The 14970-nt window shown below is 36.7% G+C and overlaps 1 protein-coding gene across 1 annotated transcript in view; it reads right to left on the reverse strand.

Annotated features, from left to right (window-relative positions):
• The window catches only part of PIAS1 (protein inhibitor of activated STAT 1), a 153127-nt gene that overhangs the window by 25955 nt on the left and 112202 nt on the right, over positions 1-14970 (reverse strand). Inside the window, exons 7-8 of the mRNA XM_017851081.1 lie at positions 12225-12330; positions 1157-1230 (exon numbers count right to left, since the gene is read on the reverse strand). Of these exons, the coding sequence (XP_017706570.1) occupies positions 1157-1230; positions 12225-12330 (180 nt within the window). The remainder of the gene's footprint in view (positions 1-1156; positions 1231-12224; positions 12331-14970) is intronic.

Consider the following 14970-nt stretch of genomic DNA (forward strand, 5'->3'; position numbering starts at 1 on the left):
CAGTAACTTCATCATCATCTGATATTAGTAAGATCTCAGTATCAACTGCTTTCAATATCAGGCCTGTCTGAACAATCAGGCAAAGGAGGAAACAGATGTGTCCTTTCATTCTTTCTCCCCAATTTAAATATGATTAGTTTGATTAATTATAGAACAAAAAGTAATCAAAATGTCAAGGTAATTTATTATTAATTTTTCACATATTTTCATACGGCCATATTCAACCACCATCCCTACCAATGAGCCTAACATCAAATTAGTTTAACATGTTTTTGAGACCTTTTCCCTTACAGGTTTAATAATTTGGTTACATCTTGGGACCATATATTTATTTCACGAAAATTATTGATTCTGACCTCATTTTCTGGCTTAAAATATCTCAAGGCTTTTTTATATGTATAACAAATTCAGCTATTTAGGCCGAACAGAAGTTTCTAATTGGTGAACTGTTATAATGTGGTCATTGTTGGCAAAATGGTTAAATGAGATGTGTGAGTAATCACGGCTAGATTTTTACTCAGAAAGGTACTATCTTAAGTAAAATTTTTAGCCAGGCATGGTGGCTCACGCCTGTAGTCCCAGCACTTTGGGAGTCCGAGGCGGGCGGATCACCTGAGGTTGGGAGTTCAAGACCAGCCTGACCAACATGGAGAAACCCTGTCTCTACTAAAAATACAAAATTAGCCAGGCATGGTGGCACATGCCTGTAATCCCAGCTACTCGGGAGGCTGAGGCAGGAGAATCGCCTGAACCCGGGAAGTGGAGGTTGTGGTGAGCCGAGATGGCGCCACTGTACTCCAGTCTGGGCAACAAGAGTGAAACTCCATCTCAAAAAAATATATATATATAAATGTAAAATTTTTATAAATACACTGAGACAATAAACATTTCTTATTTGGAGATTTTACGATTGAGCCTGAGAGATGGTCATTAATCACAGGCCATATTTAGATATGTCTTACTAAGAGTAGATCATTTTTGAAGACTTCTTTAGATTCCAAATGCAATGCTTAGATGTCTTTCCACTTTTCATAAACTGTAACAATGGTGGACATATTTTAGAAGTAAAGAGAATTTCTCAAATAGCAAAAATACTTAATAAAAAAAGAAAATGTATGTTAAACTTTCTGGAAAGCAAGTAATAGTTAATACTTACTGGACACAGTAGAGAAACCCTTAGGCTGGTTGTAGCTATTTCACTGTCTGGATCCGCAGTCAACTTCTCTTTAACTGATATTCATTCAAGAAGAAAAAAAGCAAACAAACAGAGTAAGTTTATTAAAGATACATTACTGGAACATTACTATAAAGAATAAAAAACTTAAACAAATCTGCTCAATTATTTCCCAATTAATGGAACAGATAAAAACAACCATATGGCTTTTAATTCTATAAGCAAAGGATGGAAAACAATTGTTTATCTGTAGAATGACTATATTTCCTGTAAATTTCCTATTTCTCACTCAGGGGACAAAACCTGCAGCAATATGAGATATATTTCCCTAATATGTTGACATATTCAACTGATGGTAGACCCTTTTCTTTTATAACTCTAAGATACTGGATCAAGGTTTTCTTTCTTTTAAACTATGACTAATATTATTTGGGCTCTTCTATTTTTAAGGACATTAATAATAATAGTAACATTTATACATTTTGAAAGCTCAGGAAAATAAAAACATTACTGTAAAACAGCTTAATTCAACTTTAAATTAGAAAAGAGTCCTATTCTTTTTTTTTATACAATTATTTGAATTTTAATCTATTTCTCTAAAAAATACTTGTGCCCTCTTGGGCAAGTCAATCTTCCTTTCTCAGCTTAATTTTACTTATAGTAAAATTGGAACCCACACTAGATAATCTTTAAGTCTTTTCACTTCAAACTTCTTCTGGTTCTTAAGGGAGGAGGAGACACTAGCAATTTTACTTTTCCAAGGCTGTTCTTTCATTCTCTTTCAGTCTGATATAAAAGACTCCTTACAATTCTCATCTGGAAACCTGAGCTATCTGTTACCTCTGAAAACTTCAATAACCAGTAACAAGAAAAAACATTATAGGGGTGGGACAGGAAATGCATATATGTAATATTCCAACAATTTTAGAAACTGTCCCATAATAACTTTAAAGTCTATATTGTATAAAGGGGCCATAAGTGGGGTAGCTGTATACATAGTCGACAGAATTTCTGAGCTGTGGTACAACTAAGTGTGACCAGATAGACACCATATAGAAAAGAAAATGAAGAGAGGGAGAAGTACTTGGGTAAGTTACAATTTCAGAGTCTGTTGTTCTGATAACCATTTATGAGAAATCCTACCTTTATTAAACACAGTGCCCTGGATTTTAGTCTGGGTTTTTTTAGATGGTCCAAATCCTGGATATCCTATCCAACTATTTCCATTAATTAGTGGATCTCAAGTAAGGTACATATCAGACCTACCTATAGAGAGCTTCCTGAATTAGAATGAAAAGAGGGACACTAATTGGTAGTTTTTTAAGCGCTCCAAATATGATTCTAATGCCAGACTAAAAAGTCATTTCATGCCCTGGAAATTCCAAATTTTCAAAGTCTTAATGTACTTCACAGGCTGTCTCCTGACACACACAAAAAGGCATACAACTTCTGGTTTTAGTTTGGAAAATATAGTTATAACACTATGCTAATGAATACCATATATAAATTACAAAAAGTATGCCTTTGTCATTATACACCAAATCTTAGTCAATCCTTTCTCATAAATATGATTTTAAAAAGTAGTATCTTTGTTAAAGGCAACAAATAATCGCCATACAAAATAAACATGCAAATAGAATTCTAATGTGATTACTCACTGTGTTGGCTAATTTTAGGTGTCAACTAAACTAACTGAACGAAGGGCTACCTACATAGCTGGCAAGGCATAATTTCTGGAAGTGCCTGCGAGTGTGTTTCCAAAGGAGACTGGTGTGTCAGTCTGTGGATGAGTGAGGAAGATCCGCCCTCAATCTTGGAGGACACCATCCAATCAGCTGGAGGGCACGGAAAGAACAAAAAGGCAGAGGAAAGGAAAATAAATTCACTTTCTCTTTTTCCTTGAGCTGGGACACCCTTCTTCTCCTGCCTTTGGAATTCTGTGATCCTAGCTCTTGGGAGCCTGAGGTAGGAGGACTGCTTGAGGCCAGGAGTTGAGACCCGTCTGGGCAACATAGTGAGACCCCATCTTTAAAAAGAAAGAATTCCAGGTTCTCTGGACTTGGGACTCTGGGATTTGTACCACCATATCAGCCCTTCTCCTCACTCCTCTTAGGACTTAAGACTGAGAGTTGGCTTCCTGGATCTGTGGCCTTTGGACTTCAACAGTCATATTACTGGCTTCGGTGGTTCTCCAGCTTGCTGATGGCCTATCTATTTTGGGCATTCTCAGCCTTCAGAGTCATGTCAGCCAATTCCCCTGATACATCTTCCCTCAACTCTCTCTCTCTCCTTTTCTCCTCTCCTTCTCCTTCCCCTCCTAGAGTCTCTCTGGAGAACCCTGACTAATAACCACTCCGCATGCCTTCAACAACCATCCCACCAGCACCCTTTATAGACATAGCAAGCAATGGGTATAGTAACTGACTTTGAACTTTGCATATTTAAATTTCCACTTAAATGAAGCAATACTATAGATCACAGTATCAGCCTTACACAAAACAAAGCTCAGTGTTTAGCGCTTAGAAAATAAATTGAAATAAGAAAATAAATTGAAATAAAGTAGTGGTTAAGAGCACAGGACCTAGAGAGCCTAGCTTAGAATTTAAGTCTCAGTTCTAAGTCACTTAACCTCTCTATGCCTGTTACATCATCTGGTAAATGGGAACAATAATAGTATCTCACAGAACTGTTTTAAGGATTGAGTTAATACGCATTAAAAGTTTTAAAATACACTTGAGCCTGAGAGGCAGACATTGCAGTGAGCTGAAATTGCCGCCACTGCACTCCAACCTGGGTGATAGAGTGAGATCCTGTCTCAACAACAAAAAAAGGTGTTTTTTTTTTTTTCTTTTGCGACACAGTCTCACTCTGTCACCCAGGCTGGAGTGCAACGGTGAGATCTTGGTTCACTGCAGGCTCTGCATCCTGGGTTGAAGTGATTCTCCTGCCTCAGCCTACCAAGTAGCTGGGATTAGAGGTGTGCGCCACCATGGCTTGGTTAATTTTTGTATTTAGCAGAGACGGGGTTTCACCATATTGGCCAGGCTGGTCTCAAACTCCCAACCTCAGGTGATGTGCCCACCTTGGCCTCCCAAAGTGTTGGGATTACAGGTGTGAGCCACAAAAAAAGTTTTCAAATAACCTAATATTATTCTCAATAAATACTAGCTATTGTTACTAGCTAACAATAAAACAAATAAAACATGATTTGCATATTCACTTTCTCTCAGAGGTGGGAGAATTTTCTGAAATTATTTTAGAATGTTTGTCAATTTCTACTAAAAACAAAACAAAACAAACAAAAAAACCTATGCCTTCTCTTTTGTCATTACAGACCCAATCCTAGTCCATCTATTCTTGTAAAGATATTTTTTAAGGTCCTACCAGGATCTTGATTAGACTGGATTAATTCTACAGATTAATTTGGAGAACTGACATACAACAATAGAATCTTTCGATCTCTTAGCAAGATATCTCTCTGTTTATTCAGGTCTTCTTTCAGTTTTTCTCAACGATGCTTTGTAGTTCTCGGCATACAAATCTTGCACCTAGTTTGTGTGATGTATCCCTAAGTGTGTCATATTTTTGGATGTTACCGTAAAATCTTGTTTTGTGAATTTCAATTTCCAATTATTCATTACTAACAGAAATACAATTTGTTTTTGTATACTGACCACACATTCTCTAACTCTGCTAAACTCCTATAGTATTTCTAGTAGCTTTTTTGGAGATTCTTTGGGATTTTTTTCTATGTAGACCATAAGGTCATCTCTAAATAAAGACAATAATTATTTCTTCATTTCTAACCTGTGTGTTGGTTTCTTTTTTAAAAATTTTCCATGTCTTATTGTGCTGTCTAGGATCTCTAGGTCAACGCTAGGGGCAGATATCCTTGCCTTGTTCTCAATCTTAGGAGTGAAACATTCAAGTTTTAACCATTAATGATGATATCAGCTGTAGTGCAGACTTTTTGTAAATACTCTTTATTACACTGAGGCAGCTCCCTTCTCTATTTTGCTGACAGTTTTATCATGAATGGATGTTGAATTTGGCCAAGTGCTTTTTCTGCATCTCTGGAGATGATCACATGATTTTTCATTTTAAGTTTGTTGAGAAGGTGAATTATATTGACTTTTGAATTCTGAAATCAACCTCATAGTTCAGAAATAAATTCTGTTTGGTCACCATGTATTATCTCACATACTGGACCTAACAATATTCAAAACAATTCTGAAAAGGAAAAACAAAGTTGGAGAATTCTAACTGATTTCAAGACTTACTATCAAGCTACAGTAATTAAGACTTGTTTGGCATAAAGATAGACATACAGGTAAATGGTAAAGAATAACATCCGGAAATAGATTTATACATCTATGGTCAACTGGTTTTTAATAAAGGTGCCAAGGTAATAAAATGGAAGGAAAGACAGTCTTTTCAATAAATGTTGTTGGACTATTTTGATATCTATGTGGGGGGAAAAAACAAATCTCTACTCTCACCTTGCACCATATACAAAAATTAACTCAAAATGAATCATAGACCTAGATCCAAGAGCTCAAACAATAAAACTTCTAGAAGAAAAATAGAAGAGAGTGTTTGTGACTTTCATTTAGGTACAGATTTCATAATATATCAAAAGCATGACATTAAAAAACAGGCAAAAGACTTGGCAGATACTTCATCAAAGAAGCTATAGGAATGGCAAATAAGCACCTGAGAAGACGCTTAACATCCTCAGACATTAGAAAAATGCACAATGAAATGCCACTACATACCAATCACAATGGCTACAATAAAGCAGCCTGATGGCACCATATGCTGGTAAGGATGTGGACCCACTTGTAAGCTCACATACTGTCAGTGGGAATGCAAAAACAGTATATTTACTTTAAAAGAAATTGCCAAACTATTTTCCATATACTTATCATATGACCCAGCAATCCCACTCCTAGATATTTACCCAAGAGAAATGAAAACATATGTCTACAAAACTGAAGTATCCATATGCAAAATGTAAATGTTTACAGCAGCTTTATTCATATTGCTGCAAAACTGGAAATAATCCAAATGTCCATCAACTGAGAAATGGATAAATTATAGTATATAAATGAAATACTACTCAGCAATAAAGAACAAACTACATGGATGAACTTCAAAAGCATTATACTAAATGAAAGAAGCCAGATGCAAAAGTCTACATATTGTAGGATTGCATTTATCTGACATTCTGGAAAAGACAAAACTACAGAGCAGAAATCACATCAATGGTAAAAGGATAGGATGGAATGCAAAAGGCCACAGAAGAACTTTCTGGGGTAAAGGATGTTCTATATTTTGATTGTGGCAGTGGTTCATGATTGTATACATCTGTCAAAGGAATTTTTATTGCCTATAAATTATACTGTAATAAACGTTCTCAAAAGAAAGACAGAAAACGGAGGGGAAAAGCACTATGCTATATTTAATCATAAGAAAGTATGAAGAAAAAATAAAGTAAAAGTAAAAGCACTTATTACTTGTGATCAAGGGAATAAAAAAAATAAGACATATAATATTTGTTCCGTGGTAATCAGTCAACATGTAGGAAGTTCTCTGGGAGTTAGAGTTTTCACATTGTTACAGTGATCTGCAGTGGTAACAGTATTTTATTATATGACTATAATAAAGTTACAGCTAGCCACATTTAAAATTAATCTTGTTTTACCCAATAAGTCGATTTGGGGAGTAGAATTAATCTTGTTTTTAATCCCTGTTGTCATGAGCTATAGAAGTCAGCCACTACTCACATGACGCTGTATTTAAATTTAAATAAAAAATTCAGCTCATCAGTTACACTAGCCACATTTTAAGTGCTCAATGGCCACATGTTGCTGGTGGCTACCGTATGGGACAGTGCAGATAGCGAACACTTCCATTATCACAGACTATTCTATTAGTGCTGTTCTAGGGTTGTTATTATTTCAAGATAATTTCTATCCTTCATTAATATCAGGTTATTTTAATTCAGCCTTTTAAAATTTTAAGGCTGAAAACAATCAAACATATTAAGATCAGTATTTCATTTTATAAGCAAAGAAACAGGCACCGAGATCTGACTTTTTTCTGTAGATGTCTTTTCATCAGTTTACTTCAACAAAAATATGTAGGTCTACTAGGTATGTGGCACTGTGCTGAGCAATCGGAATTCAACAAAAAAATAAGATGAAATTCCTGCTCCAAAGAACTCATAATCTAGTAGAAGGTAAAGATGCTCAGTGAGATCATCTCTAATGCACTCTGATGGAAGTATGTTCGGGAAGCTAACCAAAAGTCAACTCATCTATTCTGGGGGTTCTGGGATGCTTCCTGGAAAAAAGTGAAACAAAGGATAATAACATTAAGCAGAGGAGGCAGCAGGGGAGTTTTGAGGCATAGAGCACAAAACTAAAGCACTGAAGAAAGATAAAAGAGTTCCATATTTTTGGAATGTGAAGTATGAAAAGAAGAGTGAATACAGATGACCCTGGAAAGTAATAAGCAGGTGCCACATCATGGAAAGTTTACATGTCATGCTAACACAGTTGGAGTTTTTATTCCCTAGGTGTTAAGCCATGAAATGCAAGGGAATGAGAATGGTAAGATTTTAGATCTGTATAAATCACTTAGGTGGCTACCAGAGGAGATATAAAAAGGAGTCAAAGAGAGGGATGTTTTATCTAAGAATGGTTTTTAAAATAAAAGCAGGATATGAGAGCGTAAACAAGGGCAATGATAGCAGTGATAGACAGAAGGTACATTTGAGAAATATTTAGGGAGTAAGTGTGACAGGAGTTGGTGAGTTCAGTTTTAAATACTTGAATTTGAGGAACCAGTGAAATGTTTAGGTGAAGTTAGTTAGCTATATAAGTCTGAAATGCAGGGGAGAGGTCTGAGATGAAACATGTATTTTGGGGTGGGTGTTAGTTTTAAACCATAAGGGTGTGTAGAAAAGTGCGCCCAAGATAAAACTCCAAGGAACAGCAATATTTAGAATGCTTCCCTTAAGAGAATCCATTAAAGGCAGATGATTGAGAAGATATGGTCAGAGAAAAAACGAGAGAATTTGAAGGAAAAAGTGGTTCATATCAAATGCAGCAGAAGTATTCTGGATGAAAACCAAAAAGATACCCTTTAAATTTAGCAATCAGATCATCATTTGTGACATCTGAAAGAGCAATTTCAGTGGAATGATAGAGGGTTAAAGACTATAATAAGATGCAGTGAGGAGGTAACAACAGCAAATGTAGACTACTCTCACAAAAATTAGGATGAGAACAACGGGAGGAACACAGAGCTCTATCCACAGAGGAGCTTGTTTTCCTATTTTTTAAAAGGCAAAAGAGCCGTGACAGCATAGAGTGACAGAAAAAGCCTGAAGACAAGGAGGAACTGAAAACACAGGACAAAGAGCAGATACATGAGGGAGCCAGGTCTCACAATTACTGTGACTGAGCATCTCTACCTGGATGTCTCATCCCATATCAAACACCACAAGTCTACGAGTGCACTTTGATCTCTCCCCGCAATCTGACCTCTTCAACACAGTTTTCTGTTTCAGTAAATGGCATTACCATGTTACCTGTTGCTTGAGTAAGAAGCCTAGCACTCCTCTTTGACTCCTCACTCTACACACACAGTCAATGCCATTTCAATACTTCTCAAAACTGTCAACCTCTATCAATCACTATCACCTTAGTTCAAGACATTATAATCTCTTACGTATACTATTACAAACAGGTTCTAAACTGGCCTCACTGCATTAGCTTTGCCTTCCTTTGATTCGTCTTCAAAGTGAGAATCAGATTGTCTAAATGTAATCATGTCATTTATTCCTCTGCTTAAAAATCTTTCAATGGTTTTCTATCATCTATCTTCATATTGTCTCTGTCAACTTATACTTGTCCAACTCTCTGGTCACCCTCCTTCTTGGCTCTCTCTCGTTTTTTGTTTTTTTTTTTTTTTTTTAAAGACAGAGTCTCTCTCTGTTGCCCAAGTTGGAGTGCAGTGGTGCGATCTCAGCTCACTGCAACCTCCGCCTCCCGAGTTCAAGTGATTCTCCTGCCTCAGCCTTCCCAGTAGCTGGGACTACAGGCACATTCCACCATGCCCAGATACTTTTTTTGTGTTTTTAGTAGAGACGGGGTTTTACCATGTTGGTCAGGCTGGTCTTGAACTCCTGACCTCAAGTGATCTACCCGCCTCGGCCTCCCAAAGTGCTGGGATTACAGGTGTGAGCCACTGCATCCAGCCCTTTTTGGCTCTCTCTATTCCAGCTGCACTGGCCTTTTCTCCTGACATACTCTGTTCCTATCTTGGAGCTTAACTTCTCCTCATACTTATAATCTTGCCTTAAGTATCACAACACCAGAGAGGACTATGTTCCCCTATTGTACCTCTACATAGTTCCCTGTCTATCTTCTTCAAGGCACATGTCAAAACTTTAACTCATTAATGACTTGTGCAATTATTTAATGCCTGTCTTTCTTACCAGACTGCAAACTTCTGGGGGATGCAGAGATGGTATGTGTCTTGTTTAATGTTATATTCTCCTGTGCCTGGAACACAGTAGACTCTTAACACAATTTCTTGAATGAAAAGAATAAATGAATAAAAGATTAACTTGGAGCAGGGAAAGGGACATTTCCTCTTGACACCGAAGGAAATAAAGTGAGGACTGGGCACAAATGTAGATAAGCTGAAAAGTAATTATGGTAGCTCTGAGATTAAGGAAGAAATGGGTGGTTTAGGTAATTCACGTCTTGTAGCCCCAATTTCCATGCATTGGCAGAGTGCTGAGGGAGGGGGACAGTGTTGGAGTAGATTATGGCTAAGGCTTGAAATAAGTGCTGAAGGGAGAAGGAAGAGGAGAAAGAAACTTGATTAAGAGTTGGTAAAAGACTGTTTTTGATAGTTGTGAGGGGACAACTCTACACAAAGGTAGAAAATGCAAGACAAAATCCTACTAAATCAAATGAATCAGAGAATGGATTTCTCTGTGAAAAGTCTAAATAACAGCAACTTTATTCTTTCAAGAACATAAGAGTGTCTGGCTTGACTATTAAAACTTTGCTAGAAGAACTTATTTTATTAAGAATGACTTACAAGGAACATATTTGTAAGTAATTTGATTCTTTAAAAATACCTGAGATACCTGACATTTCCTTTTGTCAAGTTATTGTAAACAGAATTTTAATTACATAATTTGTTGGGAAAGTTTTTTTTGTTTTTTGTTTTTACAGGCAGCATATAGGTAAAGGTAGATAACCTGCTTTTTAGTAAATTACAACAAATTTCTTACTGGTGGGATCCAAATTAACATTCCATTGGCTTCTCTGGCCAATAAGTAAGGTAAGGTATCAATTTCCACAAAAATCTCATCCAGTGTACAGGTATTCTCCACATCCATCAGTATATCACAGTAGAAATAGCTTTTGAATCAAACAGATTTTGCTGCTTAATGGTAGCTAATAGTGGTTTTTCGGAGAAAATAAAATAATTCAATTCCAGACTCACGTTCCCACTCTCCCTCCAGGTGGTGCTATAGCTACAAGTGGAGAAGAGTTAACAGCTTGAGCAAAGACAGTTGGCCCTATTGTTGTTGCTGTTGTTACCATTAAATAACTTTATCTGCCTTATTTCTTGGTAGTCCCTCTTTCATACAGGCTCACATAACTCTTTGCTTTCTGACGGGCTGAGATTCTGGTATTGTGAGGCAAATATGAAGATTCTCAGTAGAATGACCAGGAATAACTTCAGCAAGATTGTGATAGAAGAGAAGGTATCTTATACTCTCCTTCAAGGCAGATGTCTGTCTTTTCTTTCAGGATCCCCACCATCTTCTTGTCCCTGCCAAATGGTGCCTCCACTCCCGCAGATCCCAAATCAGTGCTGTCCTTCTAGGTCTCCATCATCTGTCAATGCATGCCTACAGAGGCATTAGCCCAAAGTGTGCTCCCATTGATTCAGGATTAGCTGTATTTTTAAAGGACCATTTTAATACAGAAAAATTCTTCAATGAACTATTAAGGGTATATTGATATTCAGGGGTAGTGGGATCTTTTACTCTGCCACAGAAATAAGTTACAGAAAGCGATAAAAGCTATGCTACAAAAGGAAAGCTGCTATTATCTTAGTTCTTTCCACCAGAGTGTTCCTAAGTATAAATCTGATAATGGGCTTCATTAATCAGCTCACATCAAAAGTCCTTTAAGGATAGTTATCTAACACCTGCCTACACAAGTTTTGTTCCTAAGTCCCCAGCCCTCATCCCTAAATCCACTCGGCCCCCACGTCTCACAAATAAAAGAATAAACGAAGAACTTAGTTCACCTCTTTGGAAAGGCCAAACCCTCTGACCTTAACCCTTAAAAACAGAGGTCAGCATAGCTCCATTTGTAGACCCTGAATCTCAAATTCAACGTATCAAAACAAACCATCCAGTAATTCACACATATGAACTCAGACTCTGAAGAAGCATTAGAAATCACATGGCATAAACCTCTTGTTACAGATGAGGAAGATGAAACTCAGAAGCAGCGTTACTTGTCCACAGTCATATAATTGATTAATGAACCCATGTCATTATTATTTCTACCACCCCACTGGCTCTCTTCACTTTGTAAATGCAGGGGTGAGGCAATGATATAACTCTGCATATTTTTCCTGGATAAACCTCCAATCTAAAATAACTTTCTTGAAATTTATACCAAGATGCCCTTCCCATTTCCCAGAATTCCTTAAACATTGATTTTATGAAGTTTTAGAAAAATATTCTTCCATGTTCATGCACTCACTTCACAAAGTTAATTTTAAGATTAGTAAAATATAGATTATAAAATATAGTTCATGACAAAGATATCAGAACTACTCTAAGGTCTTGTTTTACAAGCCAGAAGGTTCTCAGTGTTTTTAATCCTCTACAACAGGTTCCAGTGAATAAACAAATTCTAAAATTTCTTGAGTTGAGAAACTACTACTCTAACCTTTGACAAAATAGTTAGCTGAATAAGTAAAATAAGTTTATCATACGTACTTAAAGCTCTAGAATGATCCGGATTCCTTATTCCCTTTGCTCGTAACCTCTGAAGAAGAACTGTTGAGGACAACTGTTTTACAAGATATACTGCCATGGAATAGTTCTGGAAAAAAAAGAGATGTAGAAAACAAACAACATATGTAAGTAAACAGTACATCTATTTTAATCTCACCATGATAGGAAAAGAAAACTAACACTTCTTAAAACACCTATGTGTCCAGCACTGTCTTAGGCGTTTTCATGAACAGTAATTCATTTAATCCTGATCAAAAAGCTGATGAGATGACCATAAACCTGGTTTTATGGATGAGGAAACTGAAGTATACAGAAGTAAAAGAACTTGCCCTAAAATTGCAATTTTCAAGTAACAAACCTAGAATTTAAACCCAGGTCTGTCCTGGATTTAATATTACCTATACTTGAAGCTAATGAATTTAAGGCACTTACATGAAGACTAAGTATAAGCCAAGGACAATAAGATGTCAAAGTTATAAACCATATTTAGTAGGTAACAGATATATCTAAAATAGTATCTATTTTTTTAAAAAAATTAAATGAGATGGGCTTCCTAATTTATACCTTTTAACCTTTCTCTATGCCTTCAACTAGCTCTTGAAAAGATTATACTTGGGCCATTATCACAACAAGCAGAGGGAATAGTAAAGAAGGTTTTCAAAGAGAAGCTGCTGGTTTGGCAAATGAACAGATGAATATCCATTACCGGCAGAGGGACTACCCAGAGATGACAGAGGGAGAAGGGGACAAAAAAATAAAAAAATAAAATTAAAACCCAAACCAAAGAAACAGCTAACCAACAAGTTAAGGCTAAGTGAAGGGTACATGGTTGGATAAGAGAAAGAAAAGATGGCTGAGGTTCATGAAGGGTAGGAAGGAGATCTAAATGAGAAGGATCACTTTCTATTTGGTGCTGGGATCAAGAGGAAGATCAAGAGACTTGAAAAGAAGTAAAAGGAAAATAATTGCTGCCATCTTATATTTTATAGCTACACACACTTTTCAAAGCATTCTTAACATACACTGCCAACTTCATTTAAACTTTGCAGAAGGCCTATTAAGACATAGGTAGGATAGGTGACTTTTTCTAAGTGAAGGGCTGATGAAACTGAGGCACAAAAAGATTATGCAATCTGCTCATTATTAGGCAACTGCTTGATGACAGAGCAGACACTAGAAACCAAGGGGAAAGGGCAGGAATATTAAGACAAGGAACTTAATGCACCCTCCTCTTTTGACAGAAAATATCTTACAATACTCTCTGGAAGGTCATATTTTTATTTAAAGTTCAGAAAGCTATCTGTGTTCACATGCTATGCATTTTCTGAGAGGCAGGAAAAAGAAGTGTCAAAAAAGCTAATTTACTTTCATTAATAAATTTCACATTAATGAGGAACAAGTAACATGAAACATGAAAACTTTCCCAGCCAGGAGCAGTGACTCACACCTGTAATCCCAGCACTTTAGGAGGCCAAGGCAGGCGGATCACGAGGTCAGGAGATCAGGACCATCCTGGCTACTGTGGTAAAACCCCATCTCTACTAAAAATACAAAAAACTAGCCAGGTGTGGTGGCATGCGCCTGTAGTCCCAGCTACTTGGGAGGCTAAGGCAGGAGAATGGCATGAACCTGGGAGGCGGAGCTTGCAGTGAGCCAAGATGGCGCCACTGCACTCCAGCCTGGGTGACAGAGCAAGACTCTATCTACCAAAAAAAAAAAAAAAATTTCCTAAATTTTAGAGCATACAACATATTAATCTGATATAGCATTGACAAGCTTTATTTATTTATTTAATTTGAGACAGAGTCTTGCTCTGTCACCCAGGCTGGAGTGCAGTGGCGCAATCTTGGCTACCTGCCACCTCCACCTCCTGGGTTCAAGTGATTCTCCTGCCTCAGGCTCCCAAGTAGCTGGGACTCCACGTGTGCACCACCATATCTGGCTAATTTTTGTGGGTTTTTTTTAGTAGAGATGGGGTTTCACCATGTTGGCTAGGCTGGTCTTGAACACCTGACCTCAAGTGATCCATCCACATGCCTCAGCCTCCCAAAGTGCTGGGATTACAGGCGTAAGTCACTGGGTCCAACTGAAAAGCTTCTTTTAGAAAAAACTCTTATTCACCATTACTATTTACTTGCTTAATGCTTCAAGTATGACAGAAACTGGAGAAATGCTAATTAACAATGTGAAACTATGTATTGACAACTTGAATCTTCAGAACTTGGAATTACCCTTAGGCTTTATATAAATACTTAAGAAGAGATCAAGCAGAAACCGCAACAAGTTCAGTGAAAAGGTATGTTCACTCTAGTTGAAACATGTAACCAAATAGAAAAAAAAGCAGCAAAAAGAATGTGCTAACATTCAACCAACAACTAACAAATGCCACTTGTACCGGTAATATAAAATGAAATTTTTACATCATATGAATGAGTGAACTTCAGCAGCAAAAAAACCCACCAAAGCTTAATAGTGACAGAGATTCTTTTCTAGGTAGACAATATTTTATTGTTCCCGCTAATCCTTCAAATACTAATTCCAACTACTTATATATATTATATTATATATTATATTATATTATATTATATTATATTATATTATATTATATTATATTTCCTAACCTATTCTTTTGTGTGTGTCTGGTTTTGTTCCCCAATTTGTATTTATTTTCATGATAGAACTTACAATATTTTACTGCAGTATTCGTTGACATGCTTGTTTCTTCCTT

The sequence above is a fragment of the Rhinopithecus bieti genome, unplaced genomic scaffold (assembly GCF_001698545.2).
Source record: "Rhinopithecus bieti isolate Rb0 unplaced genomic scaffold, ASM169854v2 scaffold_31548, whole genome shotgun sequence".
Lineage (NCBI taxonomy): Eukaryota > Metazoa > Chordata > Mammalia > Primates > Cercopithecidae > Rhinopithecus > Rhinopithecus bieti.